Source organism: Lonchura striata, chromosome 11 (genome assembly GCF_050655825.1).
Source record: "Lonchura striata isolate lonStrDom1 chromosome 11, ASM5065582v1, whole genome shotgun sequence".
NCBI classification, from domain to species: Eukaryota; Metazoa; Chordata; class Aves; order Passeriformes; family Estrildidae; genus Lonchura; species Lonchura striata.
In genome coordinates, this window is record NC_140713.1 from 12,883,406 (window position 1) to 12,903,246 (window position 19,841).

At 42.6% G+C, this 19,841-nt stretch overlaps 1 protein-coding gene across 2 annotated transcripts in view; it reads left to right on the forward strand.

Annotated features, from left to right (window-relative positions):
- Positions 1-1,164: 1,164 nt before the first annotated feature.
- Positions 1,165-19,841, forward strand: part of TENT4B (terminal nucleotidyltransferase 4B) — a 40,645-nt gene continuing 21,968 nt past the window's right edge. For both annotated transcript variants that reach the window (XM_021536134.4, XM_085589582.1), the window contains exon 1: positions 1,165-1,855. In XM_021536134.4, the coding sequence (XP_021391809.4) occupies positions 1,308-1,855 (548 nt within the window). In that variant the 5' untranslated portion in view covers positions 1,165-1,307. The remainder of the gene's footprint in view (positions 1,856-19,841) is intronic.

The following is a 19,841-nucleotide window of genomic DNA, read 5'->3' on the forward strand; positions in this document are numbered from 1 at the left end:
AAAGTTTGCTAATTGAAACTTTTTTATTTGAATTTTTGATGTGCAAGGAATATCGTTTAGACTCCTTTTGTTACCTTTTCCTGCTATGCTTGTAATTCCCAGAATAACTGAAGAATGTGGGGTTTGGAAAATAGGGTTATTCATAGTGGTTATTTCCCAATTCCAAGACAATGTTCAAGTCCCACCAGTTTCCATTTGGCTTTCACTAGTAGTTCTAGGTGCAGGTCCTAATTTTCAAAGCAATTAAGTTTGTCAACACAACCCCCAAATTTAACCCTCTTGCTGTGGTTCATTTTTTCTTGGGCAATACAGATCAGACACGCTGTGACGTAACAGAGGAGTGCTGAGGACAGTATGTTCTGCTCTGGGATGGTGGGGAGAAGCCAGAACTTCAGTCTTTGGTTGTCACCAGGAAATGGTGCTAAATCTTTGCAAACTGTTCCCTTCACAGAATGCTTGAAATTGGAATATGACTTTTTAATTCTAAACCCTCCACCTCCAGCTTCCTAAAGAGAAATCATCTCCCATGCAATTCTGCAAGTGGGGGAAGCACCGGGCCCTTCGTGCAAAACACTGGAAACTTTGTAGCTGATATTAAAGATGTTTTAAGGCTGTAGTATGAAAACACTAAAAATAAAACCGAGTCTGACAAGAACTGGTACTACTCACTGTTGCTGTTTGTGGTATTGTGTATGTGATGTATTTTTCCATCTACAAAAAAGGCTGCACCTAGCCTGCCTTTGCCCCTCTTCTGGTGCGGAGGGAAAGGCAGGAAGACCCTGAACTAACCCTAGGCGCGCTCACAAGAGTTTTGGGGCGCGGTGGGGTTTGGCAGCTGACGGTGTGCCGGCAGGGGAGCGCTGCTGCGGCTCTGCCCGCGCCTCTCGGAGCGCCCGGCGCGCTGGCAGCGGAACGAGCGCTCGGCCCTGCGAGCGCGGCTGTTGCCCCGCGGGGCGCGGGGCCGCTGCGCGCCGGCCGTGCCGGGCCGGGCCGTGCCGTGCCGGCGGCCCGGGCCCCGCTCCGCGCCCCGGCCCGGGGAGGCGGCGGTGCCGGGAGCGGCCGGGGCGCCGCCGCCCCCCGTGCTGCGCGCGGCCCGCGTGCCGGCGGCTCTCCCGGCCCGGCCCCGCCTCGCCGCGCTCGCCAGGAGGGGCGGGGGCTGTGGAGCGACGGCGGCAGCAGCGAGCAGGCAGGCGCGGAGCTGCCCTTCCATAGGAGCCGCCATTAGCGCTGGGACCCGCTGACAGGGTCTCGGCGGCGGCGGCCGGCGCGGCGCGGGGAGCGGATCAGCCGGGGTGGGTCCCCGTTTGATGGATCCCCGGATAGCCTGGTTCCAGCCAGAGCAGCTCGGCCCCTCGAACCGCCTGTGGATGCAGATCTGGGAGACCACGCAGGGGGTCCGCAACCTCTACTTCCAGCAGCAGCAGCAGCAGCAGGAGCAGCAGCAGCAACAGCAGCAGCAGCAGCAGCAGCAGCAGAGCGCCCCCGCCGCGGTCGGCCCGGCCTCCCCGCCCGGCATGTACCGCGCCCCCCGCGCCGACCCCCCGCCCGACTTCCTGCCGCTCGAGAGCGCCAACAACCCGCACAGCCGCGGCCACCGCCAGGCCTCGCCGCCCCCGGGGGCCGCCGCCTGGGCCCGGCCCGCGCGGGGGGCGCCGCCCGCCGCCGCCGCCGCCGCCAGCAACAAGAGGAAGCGCGACAACAAGGCCAGCACCTTCGGGCTCAACTACAGCCTGCTGCTGGGCCGCGCCCCCGCCCCGGCCGACGAGCCGGCCGCCCGCGCCCAGCCCGGCCTGGCCGAGCCGCTCTACACCGGCACCCCCTGGAAGAAGAGGAACTACAGCCAGGGAGTCGTGGGGTGAGCGTCCGCGGGGCGGGCCGGGGGGGCGCCGGACGCGGCCGCGCTCGGCCTCCGGAGAAGGAGGAGGAGTTGGGGGCCGAGGTCCTTCCCCGCCCCGGGGCCGCACGCCGGGGCCGGGCAGCGGCCGCCGAGGGGCCGCTGGGCCGCGGCACCCGGGGCGCGGCGAGGGCCCGGCGGGTGGCGCAGGGAGCCGGGCTGGGCAGGGGCGGCGGGTGCCGTGGTGACAGCTACGCCCCGGCGCTGCTCGAGCGGCCTGTGCGGGGCAGCCCCTGCGCCCGGCGTCCCGCCCGCCGGGGCGGCGGTGCCCGTGTGCATGCTGATGGGGCGGGCACGCCTATGCGCAGCGGCCGGAGCCCCGCCGGCCCTCCGCTGTCACCGCCCGTGCACGTGTTACACTGCCGGCCGGTGCCGCCGGGCGCTCGGTCGCGGCGTTCCGCGGGCAGCGCCGCTGCGCGCCCTGCCCGCCGCGGTCGCGGCCGGAGCGCCGGTGCTGCCCTCGCTGCTCACGCACATGCGGCGCGGCCGGGGCAGGCACTGGGGCGAAGACAGGCACGGGGCTGGGAACGAGCATAGCCAGCCTGCCCGCCGCAGCGCTGTCAAGCTCACCTCGAGCGCTTTGTGTTGCCTGCGGAACAAATGCGTGGTAGGGACTAGAACTTAAAAAAAAAACAATAATCGTCTGCTGGAGTCAAAAGAAAGCGCACAGACTAGTTAATTTCCCGGGGAATGTGCTTTCTGAAACCTGACTGAGAAGGTATGCATGCAGGCAGGCATCTGCTCTCAGAAATAAACTTCCATGCATGTATGTATAGTGTGCAGGGGTTATTTATAGTTGTCGTGGATCTCTGACTGAAATGTACATGCTGATCTGAATATTTTGTCAATAGTGTTTTTGTGTCAGCTTAGGTCTCATCAGTTGGCATTGCACGAGCCCATGGAGACGGAGGGCAGGCAGTTACCTATCTTGTTTACCTGAAAACTGGTTTGAGCTCTTCCCATTTTTTGAACACAGTGGTGGCTTTTGATATGGGTGATGCCCTGGATAAAGGCCATTTGTCAACGTCTGTGGATTTTTATTTTTTTGTAAAGTTCACGCTTTTCAAAACATAACCTTTGCCTTGAACCCTTCAAGGTCTAGATGACGGAGGTGGAGGCCTGGCAGAGCTCATTTTAGAAATCAGTAGTGATTTAGTTGCGTGAGTTTTTCTGTGCTCAGCTTGTACCTAAGGGTCCTTCAGTCCCCTCACACAGGAAAGCAACAGCCTCTTTGCTTTCTGAAGTTGCTGTTCTGTGAGATTTGTCAAAATGACTATTCAGATTTGCTGAGTGTTTTGGAAGACTAGTTCTTACCACCTCTGGCTACCTGTTTCCTTGCCAGCTCCTCTGTTACCTTTACTGCTGGGGTCATAATAATTCATAAAATGACACTGCAGAAGTATACCATTTTAAGTTTTTTTATCACTGTACCTTGGAACTTTCTGCAACTTTCTTCACGCAACTTAAAAGTAATGTGTGTAGAACATACCAAGTACTGAATTTTTGTAAGTTAGTTTTTGGACTCTGGTTGTATTCTGCCTTGTCACTTATTTACTTGGAGGCTGAGAACATTTTTAGAAGTGCTTTGGTCTCTCTCTGTCTTGTAAATTTGTAAATTTTTTTCTATATTGAAGATACAGGGTGGAAAAGGGTAGGTCTCAACAAGAGAGTAATAGTAATGGGGTGAAAAAAGTGAGCTTCAGAAATATATTAATCACAATAATAGCAACAACTTTGCAAAAGTGTTCAGAGTGTCGCTAGAGTTAAATTTTGGTGGAATCAGTTTCAAACTCCAAGTGGTAGGCCCTTGTAGAGTTTTTAACAGTATCAAGACATATTCAGGTATCTTAGTCTGCATGTGTATTGACTATCTAGTTTGCGGCATATATTTACATGATGCTGAGCTTCTGTTTTAGCTATTTCCTTTATTCAAAGCAGAGCAAGGTAGAGAGCATCTCTCAAATACACCCCTACATTGCTTTTCCTAAATTAGTGATGTTTCCTTTTTAAAAAGCTATAAAAAGTTTCAGAGGCTGTTGGCTAGCAATGAATGAAAAGATGTGGAAATAATTTCTACAAGGAGCTGAAGCTTCCTAGGAAATTCTAGACAATGCCTAGGTCCTGTGAAGGTTGCAGTGTGACCGACTGGCTGCTGGCAAGGCTGGTGAAGCCTCCTGACCTGTGGTATGGCCTGAGGTGCTGCCTTCTCTCCCCACTGCCAGCTGCTCTTTAACAACTGTCTGTTCTAAGGCCTCTGTCTGCATCTTGAGACACTGGGCAGTAAGCATGGGTAGAGAGGTTTGTAACCTAGCAAATAAAGTTGTTGCTAAAGCAAATACTTTAAATTCATTGTTTCCAATGTAAATTTCCAAAATTGTGTTCTAGTAGTTACTGGCGAAAAAAAGATACCAGCATTGCTATTATATCATTACTTGTGTGTTAACAGGTATCTTTTTCTTCTCTGATTGTTACTGTGCAAATTGTGAGAAAGCTCTCAGTGCTTTTCCATATATACTAGCCTGTAATTTTGTTAAATTGATAACTTTAAACATCGACTCTTTGGAATGCAACAGAATTGTGGAACAGTCCCACTGTCATGAAGATGAGACCAGATTTACTGGCAAAAACAGTTGAAAGCTGACATGTGGCATTCACATTTCCAGTGCAAGGATGTCACTTGTGTGGATGGCTGTGCAAAATATCTCTGAATATGCAATTTTATTGATCAGCTGTCTGGAAAACCAGTCCAATAATTTTTAGCAAGTTGAACAGATTATGTAAACACAAAACAGTGCGCAGCTAGCTGTCTGAAGATTTAGGTAAGGCAAACATGTTGAAATAGAGATTTTGGTTAGAAGCTAAGTAGCTGTTCAGTCAAAGCATGATTTTTTTCTGCCAAGTTTTTAAAAATTATTATTGAGAAATACACTTAGTTAAGGCTATAGGCACATATAAAGAGATAGTCAAACAAGTAAAAATAACCCACAACAGTACTGGGTTTGGTTTGCAGATAGATTTTTTTTCCGAAGTATGCACAATATTCCTAATATTTTCCTGTGCTGAAATACTCAAAGGAGTTTTTGCTCTCTTGGAGTTAATGGTGCTGTTGTGTACATTATATTCTGGCTTATCTTTAATTTTTTTTTCTTAGTCTAAGTTGTCAGACTTGCAATTCTATTAATAATGCAGGTGTTTGCATGACAGGTACTCTACTTTGTTGTGGCACTCTTAATATGGTGATTTGTGAAATATCACTGTAAATCAGTTGTGTAGTGCTGCCTGCAAGTTGCTTTGCACCAGTCAGAGTCAGCTTCCATGTCTTCCATCCTCTGGGGACTGTCATTAGACAGCAGTTCTGAAAAGAACGGATAATGCAGAATATGAATGAAAAGTTTCACAGCATGAGAATGGTGTTACTGTTGACTTAATACATACCTTTAAAGAGTTAAATTTGGTTTGTCTTGGAAGGGTAGTTAGTATCAAAACTCAAGGATGTAGGAGGATGTGTGGGTTGGGGGTTCTGCATGAGATAATCTGTGTGTGTGTCCCAAGGGCAGCAATAAATATTGTTAGTAGTGTCACAATTAGAAAGGAAGAAAAGGTATTTGGGATACTGAAATGGTTATATTATAGCTTTCACCATGTTTAGATTGAGCCTGTCTAAAATGTGAGAAATGAACTGCTGAAACAAGAAGACTTAAGTGCAACAAAACCCAAAAAATAAAGACTTGCACTTAAGTTTGGCTTATTTATTGTAGGTTTCTGTGATTCTTGTGCCAAATGAAAGAGCCCAGTGCTACACAGTTCCCAGGAAGGAGATGTGGATTTGGGACTCTGTAGGGAGCTGTTTTCACAGCAATCTGCAGCTGAAGGCAAGAACCCAGTTAATGTGTGAGTTTAAGGAGGTAAATTTGTGGTGTGTACTGCTGAGAAGAAACGTGGATTAGATAGACAACTGCGTTTTGAAATACTGAATGCACGTTTTGAAGTACTGATGGAAACTTTGCCATGAAAGGGAGAGAATCCTGTGACCCCCACAGGAGGGGGTGCACACAGACATGCACACAACTCCCATGCTGCTGAGCTGGTTGGCACAGACTTCTGCTTGTTTAATATAAGGGTTCTCAGCATGTTGCCTAGGATTGCAGAGGGTACCATGAAATAAAACCATAATTACTTTAGGGAAGAAAATAGCTTAAAACCGTAAGTCTTTGCTACAGAAATTCCATTATGAGTTTTTCATGTGAAGTTTGTCAGCTCCTCAGATCTTTTAGTCTCATTTTTGAAAGAAGCAAAGTGCATTAAGGCAGACACAAACCCATTGTCCCAGGCATGAGCTGACCAGAGGACATGGAACCACATTAAGGCAGCTGTCTGACTGTGATAACTTACTCTGCGTGTCTCTAGCTCTGTTTGTTCAGGCCCTTGCATGGTATCAGCCATGGGAGTGTGATTTCATGTGGGCTGGAGCACAGACAGAAAGGTGATGTGAGCAGAACAAGTCTGTGAACCTCCTAGCAAAATGTAAAACCAGCTGGAATGCCTGACTTGGGGAGATCTGATAAAATCCTAATCATTTGTGTTGGTTATCATCATATACTCTTAAGTGCTTAAATCAAATGCAGGGTTGTTGCCTGATTTACTGTTACATCACCTGACACAAAAGCTTAATGTAGGTGAAACAGACTTCTGACTTCTGGTGGAACGAGGTGTGTGCATGCACCTCTTAGAATAGTTGCATGTGGTTTAGATTCGGTGAACTCACATACATTAAAACATAGGCTGCAGGTGAATTCACTGTGAACATCACATGTAAAAAGGAGTTATTTGGAAAGATCCATAGACACAAATCTGCTTGCTTCCTGAAAGAGCCTCCTAGAGCAGTACTGTGCTCCATAGCTGCGTGTGCCAGCTGTGAGGTGGAAGTGCAGGGATGTGAGTGGAGTGCAGCTCCTTTCTTGTGCCCATCTGATGAGAGCCACTGTCACTCTGTCTTGTCCTGAGTCATGCCACAGCACCGTCCTGGCAGTACCCTTGTGACAGCTTGTGCAGCTCTTGGAGCAGTCAGCTGTGTTTTATGGAAGTGAAACCGGGTATTTCCCCACAGCCTCCTGTAGTAAGACATGACTTCTTTTGGAAGGGCTGGGAGAGAGAAATATGTTTCCTAGGGATGAAGATGCAGACTAAAGGCAGTTTGATTAAATCTTTTGAAAAATATATGGTGAATATTATATAACAGTATTACTTGAGGTTGCAGAATTTTGGAATAGGGCCAACATTTCAGTGTGTTTTGTTTAAACAGTTTAAGGAGGACTTCAGAGGCCGCTGATTTCTGCATGTGCAAGGGAACAGCATGTGGATGTATTCTTGCGAGCTGTTCTGTTTTCTTCAGTTCATATCTTCTGTCTGGGACTTGGATACCTATTTACCTTGGAGTAGCTATATAAGGAACACAAGTTTGGCAGACTGTTTTTTTGGTAGATGAAGATGTCTATATTAAGTAATAGGAAGAGTGTGTCATTCCCTCTTGTGTGCTTGCTGATTCCCAAGAGCTGCTGTGTGTTTTATGCAGCAGTATGCATTGAAGAAGGAGTACCTGTTCACCCCAAAACTTTATTAGTGTTATATTAAACCATGTTGGGGTTGTAGCTCCTACTTTTTAATTGTCAAACTGTTAGCATAAGGTCAGTTTTTGGAAGCCTGGTGTCATATTGTCAGTTCTGGGAAACACAGGTAGATGGAGACCTGTATCAGGAGAGCACATTATTACTTTTTTCTCCCCTTCAATTTTTTTTCTGCTATCTCCATATTATACTTTGTTCCTGTTAGTTTCTAATAATTTATTTAAAATTAGAATGTAAAGTCTATTTTTCACTTCAGGAATTCACTTTGGAAAAGTTAAATGTGGTTTTCAAAAGCTGTGTGCATAACTTTGCTATTAAAATGATAGAATAGGCAAAAATAGGAATATTTATTATTTCTTTTTTACTGATCTCATCATGCGGCAATTCTGAACACATCTTTCAATGTGGTGTATGTGCTCCCAAAGTCATGCATACACTAAAGTTTCAGAGATGACTGATGCCTCAAAGCTTTTTGTTTATGTTGTATGTGATGTAAAACAGTGGTTTCTGTGCTCTCCTTGCTGGATGTTGGAACTAGCAGCAGGAGCAGAATGTGGCCTAGAGCCAGCTTAGGTGTTGTGTTGAGGGAGGGAGTTGTGCTGGTAGTGGTAGAACAACCAGTGAAAATCTTGCATAATACATGAGATTTGCATATAAGCAAATAAGTGCTATTGCTGTTTTTAGTGAGCAGTTGGAATGTTAATTTATTATTTGAATATGCTGGGAATTCTTAAATTATGAGTGTTTCTCTTTTTCAATTGTCTTTTTGGATGAACTGCCAAAGAATGCTCAAAATGTCTTGAGTATTTGAGTATTACTTTCTGTGCCTTTGCCTAGAAATGGGGGCTAAAGGAAATATTTCTATAAGCAAGCAAAAGAGAGGAAAACTGCTGAAGTTTATATGGGCTTCAGATGTTTTTCCTAGGTTGCAAATAGCTATAGCAGTAGCAATTTGAACTTTAATCATTTTGTAACTTTAAGCAATAGATAACAGGAGGAATTTTTTTTCTGGCGATACTATGAACTTAGGATGTCAAAACAGGAGACAGACATGAATCAAGAGAGCAGAACTCTTGTTTATAGGTTTGTACAAAACTCTCTCCTACACATCACTAGAGCTGGTATAGGTCTTCCCAGTAGCTTTGTATTGCTGATACTGATGTGTTCTAGCATAGCAGTGCAGTCAGAGTGTCAGTATTGCTGCATTCAGTACAGGTCTTCTGATCCTGCCTGTCCCTGATGGTTGTCTTCCTGACCCTTAAAGCTGTGTCACAAAATCTGTGTGACACTGAGCCACACTGATCGTGTCCCTTGGGGCTGCCAAGCTCTCAGAGTGTCTCATGGGTGAGAGGGCAGCTCTAGCACAGCAGCTCAGAGTGAGGGTGAACTGGCTGCCTGACTGAGGCTGGGGCTGTCTTGTGCTGGGATGCAACAGCATTTATTAATTTTCTTCCTCCCGTGACAACAATTAAGATGATTTGGCAGCCCTCATTCCAGATCAGCCTCTCTGAGGGTCTCGTAACATCCTCCATGGTATGGCATCTACCTCTGAGTTACTCAAAAGTGGTGTTCAGTGAAAGAGGCATAGTGTTGCTACAATTGCTTGAGAAGGCTTTATGGTGTGATATTTTGCATCACCATACTGTGTTGCATGTATTGTGCAATTTTTTGTTTTGCATTGCATTTTTTAGTATTTTTACTAAAATGGTAGCAGAGACATAAAATCAAAGTCAGTGTTTGTTCACCTCCGCTCTGCTGTCACTCTACAGTGTGATCCCTTACTGGAGAAGTAGCCAACACTACTGAAGATGTTTAGACAGAGTCGAGGAAATAGTGTTGTGATTCTACAAGTAATATAATATAACAAGGGACAAACTCAAATATTAAAATCCTCTAGAACTTCAAATCAGGGAAATGAGGGTAGTATTCTATGATAAGTGAGAGGTGTATAGATGAGTAGCAACATTGGCTCATCACCTTCACCGAGTGTAGATTTACTTTCGGTTACATTTAAGTACACCTATTGAAAGTATCATGTGATTCCTTACAATTACTTTGTTTATGGATGTAGCAACACCTGAAAGAACTTGCAATAACCTGTCACAGATATTAAGTATAGATAAGCCTTTCTTTAAATGCCTTCTGAAATACAGCATGCAGCAATATTGTGCTGTAGTTTGAGTGATGACTGAGGTGATGATCTTTCTGTTATGAGTCAGTGTGTATAGTCTGAAGACAGGGAGTCCTTCATCAAAGCTTGTTGACCCTGCCTGACCTCTTGATGCTGTGTTTAAGCTAGACTGAGGAAGTGTGATAACTTACTTTCTTAAGCTTTCTTAATTCTCACTGTTAATTTTAGAGCTGTTCACTTCCTATGTTACTTCAGGAACAGCTATATTTTCCTGTGTGCTACAAAAAGCAAGTGGTTTTTATTCTGGTTTTGAGGTGGTTTTTTTTGTTTGTTTCATTTCAACAGGGTTGTTATAAAAAGTATACTCCTTTCTATGCATTTGCATTCCTCCCCCTTATCCCTCAGTAAAATTTTTTGCTATAATCTGAAATATGCATATAGTTTCTGAAAGTGGTGTGAAGGACTTGTGCCTTGCATCTGGCTTTATCTCTTATGTATTCAGAGGCACTCCTGGCTGGCAAGCTTTCCACAGTTGCCAGTTAAAGACAGTGTGATGAAGGAACTGTCTTGATCTGAATAATAGTCATGATTGCAGATCACAGTCTTAGGTCACAGTACTGAGTCTGGCTGAAAAATTAGGTCCTAAGGTTAATTTTATTTAATCTTTGCTTTGTTCTGTCACACTCTCCAGTTGGGTGATTCAACTCATATGCTTGAGGATCTTTTATATACTCAGCCTTCTGGTTGTGCTTCAGAATCAGTATCTTAAAATCATTCATCCGTGGGGAATGACTGCTGTAGTAGTCATACTTGGCAGGTACTCACATGAGAAAATTTTCACGTTGATTTTTGCCTTGAAGAACTAGTTTGTTATTGAGATAAGCAGCTTCTTTACATCTGCTTTCAGCATCAGGTGGAAGAGAAGTTTGCCTCATCAAACTGTTAGATTACTTCTTATGGGATAGTTTTTGAGATGAGGCAGAAAGGACAGTACAGTCTTGCTTCTTTTGCTCTCTTGTAATTACTTTGTACATAATGTGCATTGTTTTCTATCTAAATTTGAACTAACCAGTGATCTTCTGAAACTGCTGTTGTTACAACCTGGACAAATGTGACAGGGTATAATACAGTTAGTAAAATATAAAATTTCAATGGCAGCAAGTAACAGTGTCAGCTCCTGGCATAGAAGTACCTAGGAGTAAAGAAGATAATAACTGTATTAACAAACTTCCTCCCTTGTTTTTTGTGAAGTGTAGTATTTGCCTGAAGGCAGCAAATCACTGAACATTGTATGCTGGAATAGTTCACTTCAGCCTTTGCTCCTCTGAAGCAAACCTGCTTCAGGCATGCTGAAACGTGCTCTTTCAGTTGCTATTGATTCTGCACTTTGTGGAGCTCACAGCAACCCTCTTACAACTGGTCACTGCTGCATCATCTACCCTTTTTTTTGGGTATGCAGCACACTTCTTCATCATCTTCAAATTATTTTTAGAGACTGTTTCCAGCAAGTGACTTGGAATCTTGAGGATGTTTCTGAGAGCTCTGCACAGCCTTTCACTCTACATTTGCTGCTTCTGTTGGAAGACTGTGCACAAATGTGTCAATGCACATGTGGATGGTGTGAGCAGGTGTGCCAAGTGAGGGATGCCCCATCCTGGAGTGGGTTCCAGTAGCCACCTTTGTGATACTAGGTCTGAGTCAGAGCATTAAAAGTCCCCATTTTTCCATTAAGTGCTGATTCTTCTGTCTTCATGTCCAAGCAAAACCCAGCAACTGAGATAGCTGTGTGAAATCTTTACTAAGTCATCTTTCAGTATGGATTGTTCTTTTAACATTTTGGACTCATGGGAAGTATTTCAGTGCAGCATTTTCTAGTATTTTCTTCTCATTTTTATATCAGTAGTTTTCTGACAGATATACTAGCTGAAGCTTCAGAGTAAATAAAGAAAATAAAACCCCATTGTTTGATCCACAGGGTTAGTCAGAGACCAACTTCACCAGGTACTTAGAAGGATGAGATCTGTCACCTATGTTAGAAGAAGAAGCATTTTTTGCAGTTTCATGACATGGAAGCTCTTAAAGTGTTCATGTTTATCACTGGGCTAATAGAGATAACCACAGTAAACATTTTTCTGTGATCTGCTTAGGTAGGGTCCTTTTTTGATTGTGATTTTTTTCGCTTTCTATCCTGTGATGATAAGCAGAGCAAATGAGGCTGTTGACTCCAAAATATTTTGCAGTGTTACTGCTCCCAGCCCATGGTGTTTCTGGTTCCTGTGCATCCTGCCTTGCAAGAAAGAGTGAGGACAAGAGAACAAATCAGGATATTAGCAAATAGTTTCTAATATATACCTTTAAGGGAACATAATACTACATAATGAGTCCCAAAATGAATACTGCATTGTTTAATCTGAACATAGTTCACTGTGCACACCCCTACTGTAAAGATAACAATTCATGAAAATGAAAAGTTACATGAAGTCTTCCTTGTACTTTTGCCAAGTGGATGTGATTGTTCCTCCTCTTTCAAAGTGCACGCACTGCAGTTGCTTTTAAGCATTTGGAAGTGAGAGGGGGAGCTACATCTGTGATACTATGACAGCAGAGCATCTAAACTTGTATTAGTACTGTAGCAGAGTGTCACCAAAGTAACCAGTAATAAACAGGTGATAAACTTGTTTCAAAACAGGTGACGTGGGGTCATTCTTCATTTTGCTCAGGGAATAGAAATTAAACCTACAAACTCAACTTTATGGTTGTAATTGTAATTGTAATAATAGCTTTAGATATTTTCATAAGAAGTTTTGAACACTTCTGATATAGGAAATGTAGCAAAGTACCTTGGGGCTCAGTTTTGTATTCCTTGAATATTCCAAAATGCTGTACAAAAATCATTCCTCTTAAAAAAAACTCCAAAAAAACCCCACCATCCAGAAACTGTGAATATAAGGAGATGCTGGAAAGGCTTAGGAGTCTCACTGACTTTCCAGATGGCATAGTGGCACTTCAGATTTAATTTGAAAATGTTCTTATTCTGGAGCTGAGAAGTTATGAACGAACTGCAACTGTGGCTAATTACCGGACTTAATTTTTTTTATTAAATTATTTTCAGTTTGATCCCATGTTCCTGAAGGAGAGGTGCTGAGAGTTTTATTCTGTTCTTGGTTCCCCTGCCTGCTGAGCAGTTACCAAGCAGGTTTGCTGCACAGAGGGGTTGCAGAGGGTTCTGGAGCGAGCCCAGCGCGCGGGGTGCGTAGCTGATCTGTGTGGCCAAGTGTGGCTGGGAGCCCCCAGCTCACACTGCCTCTGGTCTTGGCTTCCAGGTGAGCAGGGTGAGCCTGGCATCGTGCTGGTGTCCTTTCCTTCTTAGGGACTGCTGTGGGCTTGTTTGGAGTGGACCTTTGAGAGTGTGAATCTACTCTGATGGAAGGAGACAGGAGTTAATAATTACATTGCTCTTCATTCTTTCCTTTAACTAACCTTTCAAGTCAAATAATTTATTAAGTCATGAACAAGAATATTTGCCAGGCAGAACCCACTGTATGTGTGGAAGGAGAGTTTTCTCCACTCTGTTCTGTGTGAGAAAACCCTCTGCAAGGCTTGCCAGGCTTCCTTTTGGCTGACCTGCTGCTGTACTTGTGGTGGCAAAGGTCTGTGCTGCAGGATTTTTGCTCTCATCAGGGTTTTCAAGTGGAGGTTTTTTTCCCCAGCTTCTTATCCTCCAGAAGTACTCATCAGTCTGCTGGGAGTGTGTTAGTCTCACCTCTGCCCAGATAGCATGTGGTGGCAGTTATCAGAAGGTCACAGATTGTTTGTTTACGTGATAATATTTACTACACTTACAAAATAGAAGCAATATACTTGAGCTGTATCAAGATCTGTGCTGCCTGGCTTTATGGAGTCTGATAGAAAGGCAGATTACCTGACCTGCTGTTTCCTTCTGGTTTGGTTTAATGGTAACACCACTGGTGTAATTTGCAGAACTGATGTAATAGACATTTATTTGTTTCAAAACTCCGTGCTCCTACTTGTTGTGCTGGTTCAGAGAGGGTCAGAGCTGTCTGTGTGTTATGGTAATTTAGTAGCTGGAGCTTTTGTTACAGCTCTAAAACAAACCCAAATGTTGCTGTTTTACTGGGAAAGTTTAGCTAATTAATGTTAATTGAACTGCTGTTGATGCCGATAGTTACTTGTTAAGCTCTTGTTTTAAAGCAAGCTTATAAACTGTTGTTTGGTCTTTCTGAGTGCTTTCTTAAGCAAAGGGAATTGGAAGGCTGAGGAAATCCTAATTCCCCACTGTAGGAAAAAGATGCTTTCAACTTCTCTGTGGTTTTAAATGTTTGGAAATTTACCAGAACCTATAATTTCAGAATGTACAAAGTGCGTCCTAATAGTTGCACTTTAAGGCTTTGAAAAAATATATATCTGTATTTTAAATGATGCATTTGCAAATGGCATAGTCTGTATCCAACAGACGTATACTGTTCTGCAAGTGAGCTAAAGAAAAATAGTGTGATTGTATTTTATAGGAGATGTTAGAATTAGGTGTTAGAATGTTAGATAATTAGATATTACTAGGGTTGAACTTTTTGTCATTATGAAGTAAATCAGCTTCTTCCCATTGCTGCTCTTCCCACTTTCTTTTTCCTGCACAAAACCTTTTTCTCCTTCATCTTTTTGTTTTGTAAGTGCTTTTTCTTTCAGATCAGTTGAGGTAACAGTTCCTCTCTTTTCACTCCTCTGTTAGCAAAATGCATCTTCCATCACCTGAGGGAAGAGAAGCAGCAGACTCTCGCAGCCCTTGCTTACGGAGATGGGAAGGAGGGATGATATGTAGATGATTTCCAGGAAAGAAATAGGTTATTCCCACACATGCAGTGATTCAGCTAGATTGTTTTTATGTACGGTGTGATTGAAAAAAAAAAAAAAAGGGCAGTGGGAAGTAAGGGTATTTCTCAAAACAGTCTTTCCAGTTGGCATTTAATGTTTTTGCTGGAAATGCTGTAAAAATAAAGAGCAAGACTGAGAATGCATATTGCGTGGATTTAGAAGCCAGTAAATTAGTTGCCTAGTTACACTACAAATCAATTAGTGGTAGGACTAATTCAAGCATCTGATTTATAATTAAAGTTCAGAAGAATTTTTACCCCTCTTGAAAGACAAATTTCTGTAGGAAGAATTCTAGTACACTCAAGTGTACTTCAGGATGGCAAAGCACAAAATGAAATTTATAAGCAGACAAAAAATGCTCACTTTTACCTTGGTAGGAAAAGAGTCTGGTACATTACTTCTTGACTAAAGAATATGCTTGGAAAGTTTAGTTAGAAGTAGCTCAAATCACTTTAAAGGAGAGCACTCAATGCTGATTGAAACAAAGCTATATATAACAAAGCTATAAAATAACTAAAAAACTGGAAAGATAGAGATACCAGTGTAAATAATTAAAAAGAATGGTCTACATTTCTTCTTTGTCCAGTGTTTTAATGTCTGTTCTATAATGCAGTGCTATTTTAATGCCTTTTATGATGCAGTTAAAACCCATAAGTTAATGTAAAATACAGAACATAGGTAAAAAAAACAACATTAATTTGAGGGATTTGGGGCAGTGGGTGTTGATTGGGAGGAAGAAATAGGCTTTCAAGTATTTGCACAGGATAGAAAGTGTAGGTCTTGTAGTGTAAATTTAGTGGGTTTTTTTTTCCCACAGTATTTGAAGACGTGTACATAATCAGTCCACCATAACTGGTGGAAGTGAACAAACTATCTCCATGTTTTCAAAACTCAGTATCAGCATGATCAGACGAATTCCAAAAGACTTCAGTCCTGAAAACAGGGTCAGAGTTCCTAAATAATTTACATATTTGTGGAGATTTTGCTCTCCCTTGTTCATAAAAGGCAGTTCTGTGAATTTCTCAGCTGACAGCAAATGTTAGTTAGAAAGGGTAAGCTGTTCTTGGGTGAACCCTGAAAGCTACCAGAGGTGGTTTTTTGGGTGTAGCTATGCCCTTTGAAGTTCTGCTTCCATCTTTTCACCCTTTGCCATCTCGGGGGGCTCGGGCTCCTCCTCGGGCTCCCCACAGCTCTGACAAGAAGTGGCTGCTTTACCTGAACTGATAAAGGTGGTGGGATTGAGCTTGCCTAAATTTGCCTGCACGGATTAGGTTGGTTTGTGTAATCGTGTTATGACAGACCCTGTGACTGGGAGGCCAGGCAGTGGTGACAAACACCTGGGCTAAAATCGAAGGGACAGGTAGAAACCTCATTACCTACCTGTCTGCAAAGGAAAATTCTCCATTTGCACCTTAAGAAAATTTATACAGTAGATATCCTGACTTTTTGTGATGTTTAGCAACCTTATGCAGTGGAATACCTGTTTTTAGGTAAACTGCAAATAGATGGTCTGTGAAGCTGTAATTCAGATGTGAGAACTGAAGAAAAAAAGTGTGATATCAAAAACCCAGTTCCTTAAGCTTTCCTGGTTTTGTCAAGTTACTATTATGGACATGTTTTGGGATGTTTGATTTTAAAGCTCCCATAGGACGTATGTGTCTCAAAATACGGTTATTATGTGACCTATAATATATTGATATGCTTCAGTAGCTAAGGATATAAAAATTGATAGTCAAAGTCTCTGAGGCTTTCGAAAATTGTTTCCTTTATTATACATAATTTTATTTTCTTATGAGGACTGATGTGTCAGTCACCATGAAACTTAAGTGCCTATTAAATCACCTGCAAATGCAGTTAAGTGGTTTTTTTTTTTTCAGTAGCTTAAGCCAGCAAATATTAAAAGGATTTGTCTGCTATAGAGGCCCAGGTGGTAGGAAAAGGACCTCAGCAGATGCCTCATATTTACAGTTCCCTTCAGGACTCTAATGCTTGGTTTTGCCCAATTTTGTAGGTGGGAAAATAATTTGTGATCTTTACAGTGTCTGCTGTTGTTGCTACTTCATTATTCAACACATGTAGATGATAATAGTAATCTAGAAAGTATTTTATTAAGCTTATGGAAAATCAGTGTTAAAATTTAAGGTTAGTTTAGGAAGGTGTTGAATTCCCTAATACAATTGTGAGGGGGAGAGTGAGGATTGGGCTGTGTCTTTGCCTTAGTACAATTGTTGTTCAAAACTATTTCAGAACCAAGTAGGTCTTGAATAGTAGGGTTTAGTTTGTGAAACTTACTAAGTTTTGGCAGAATTTACCACTACCATCTTTTTCTTTGTAAAATACCTTTGGAGGCTTCAAACTGAAGTTATTCTCTCTTCTGTGCAAAGCTAGCTTTCCTTTTGGGAGTGATGGGATGGATGCAGTTTGGATTCTTAAGTATTATGCTTTCAGTGGCTAAAATGCCTCAGATTCTTCCTTCACATTCCTCTCCAAAGACAATCATAATTCTGAAATTCTACAGTATTTCTCCTTGCTTCCTTCAATTTTAGTTTTTTGTTTTTTTTTTTTTTTTAGTCCAGAGGAGACTTTAAATGATAGGGGCAATTAAACACTGTCCTTTAGGAATTATTTATCCAAAGAAAATTCAGATACAAATGCAACAGTCACTTAGTGCTGCAGGACTGTGTTGCAAATATCCCTTAAACTCTTAAAGCATAGAGTTTGGGAAGATGAAAGTCACCTGTATGTTCATTGTTTGCTTCAGCCCACCATCCACAGTTTCTAAATAATTTGGATTTTCATCATTCTGCAAATGAAACTTCCTTCAGAAAACCTGCCAAAACCAAACTATAGTGCATGAGCACGAGATTAGTATAGTTGATATCCACTGTTTTAAATTATCTTCAGTGACGTTGCAAGTAGCCTTTTGTGTGCAAAGGAATATATAAGCCCAAGGCAGAGAAGCTCTTTGAGATAGATGAGCAGAATTTTGAACAGTTGGAGCAGAAGCCGTGGGTAACACCCTGATGAGAGAAATTAGAACATGCATGCCTGAGTAATTTCTCCTGTGAAATGAAGAATAAAGAAGAGCCAGAGGAGAGTGGAAGTATAGCACAATTCCAGAATGACCAAAGCAGGAATTTTTAAAAATAAAGCCAGTTATTCTGATTAGTATAATACAGTGTGTTGACATACAAAGCAACTGTGAGGTTTACTGCTATCCTGTGATTAAGCAAAACGGGTCAGAATGATTCTGAGCTCGCTGGCTGCTCTGCTTTAGCAGGACTGGGCTCTGCTTTAGCAGGACTGGGCTCTGCTTTAGCAGGACTGGGATCTGCTGCTCAGCTGCTTGGGACAGTGGGGCTGAGGGAATGGTCCCACTCAGCCACTGGTGTGGCTGTCAAGCCCTGGGCACTGGTTCAGTCAGGCTGGCTTCTTCCAAGCTGCCAAAATCTGTGAGGATAGTGGGCTGCTCATTTATTTTGCATCCAGATCTGAGGGCAGAGAAGTGACACTTGTAGTATCTCCAGTTGTGTTTCATAGTGTGACATCCCTCCCAGTGTCACTGTTGGTTTCAGTTCTGGACTTGCAGCAGGAGAGACTTGTGCTGGTTTAAGTGTCAGGTAGCTGAAGTGCACACATCAAGTGTATGTGCTAAGCCACGTTATCTATCTGCTCTGCATATCAAACAGAAATGATATTTTGTTTGTACATGATTATTTTTTAATTGATTGCCAGACATGCAGCGAGATTCATACTCCAGAACATCTTATGTAAAGGAGCTTGAGGATTCCTGAGTTTCACATTTAGACCCCACAAGTTGTGCTACAAAATAAAATAAGTTGTGATCTAACTAAGAAAGTAATGTAATGCATTATGTTCCATAGTATTTGTTCCTCACAAAAGCTGTGACTTTTCACCTAAGAGACTTGAGTCTCGCAGTCTTGTGTTCCTCATGGGGCTATTCAGTGATGTTACCATGGGAAGTCATTCTTGTGATTACAACTTTTGCAGCCATAGTTTATTTTTTAATGATGCATCACCGTCCCTTTCAGTGGGACATGAAATTAAATGGAGCAACTTCTCTATAATTCTGTTCTCCCTGTGAAATTCTGATGGAATCAGCTTACCAGACTTGAAAACGGGTGTGATGCAGGTAGAACTTTGTTTTAAAACCTGTTTAGAGAAAGTGTCAGAAAGCTTTTTATTTTACTTTTCCCCATATGTTAAGATTTTCTTAAGTACAGTTCAAAGATCCACTTGTTTACTCTGTTTGCTTTAACAAAAATGGTAAATTAATGCTCTTATGCATTCTTATGAATTCTCTCCATGCATCCTAAGTATGCTTCAAATATGCTTCGGTATAACTATAAAGCCAAATGAAATATATTTCAATAGTGAAATCAGGTTTATTACAGTGTAATTTTCTTCTATAAACAAGTCTCCTTTTAAGGACTTTAATCTGAAATTACTGATGAATGTAATAGTATTAAATAATTAAATAATGAAATACTGTTATGATGCCAAAAAGAATATCTCAGTCTCTTTGATCTTCATTTTGGCTAAATATAGAAAATTTCACTAGAGACTTCTGTAAACAGACTCCATTAATCCTAACACATTGTTTTGAAAAACAGCAACTATAATAAATGTTGATTAAGACAGTGAATAACCTTGAGTTTTAATTTTCAATACAGCATGAGTTAACTCCACATTAATTGGAGTCACACCTCTAAGTCATGTTGTACTGCTCTGAAATCCACGTGTGCCTACTTCTGTTTGTTTTGGCTTTAATTAATCATTCCCTTACTTCTTGGCAGCAGCCTGTTATTGGGCAGAGAAATACGGATCCAGGTGTAGTCTTGAGCCCCTGTAGCTTCTGCCTGCCTTCTGCACACCACAGCTCTGTGCAGCACAGGAGGTCCTGGCAGCAGGAGTCTTGCAGCAGATGAAACACAGATATGTCTGAACTATTTCCAACTGGAGTGCTGATGAGAACTCTCTCTAGTAGTCTTTAAGCCTTTCTTCTGTCATTGAAAAAGTTCAGATTTCATTATTTTCTACATGTTGCAGTGTTTACCAACATTCTGTGTGTGGGCGTTTGTGTGTTTGCAGGTAGCTTGATTTTTTGTTTCGCCACTGAGCTTTTCATGACTATCTCAGAATAAGAAGGATCCCATTCAAAGAAATGCAGACATCAGTTATTTATGTTTAGAAAAAGAAATACATCTGGTTCTGACAACACATCATTATTTTATGTGCTTCTAAAGAATGCAGCAGTTGATACAATTATCTGGATTCAGAG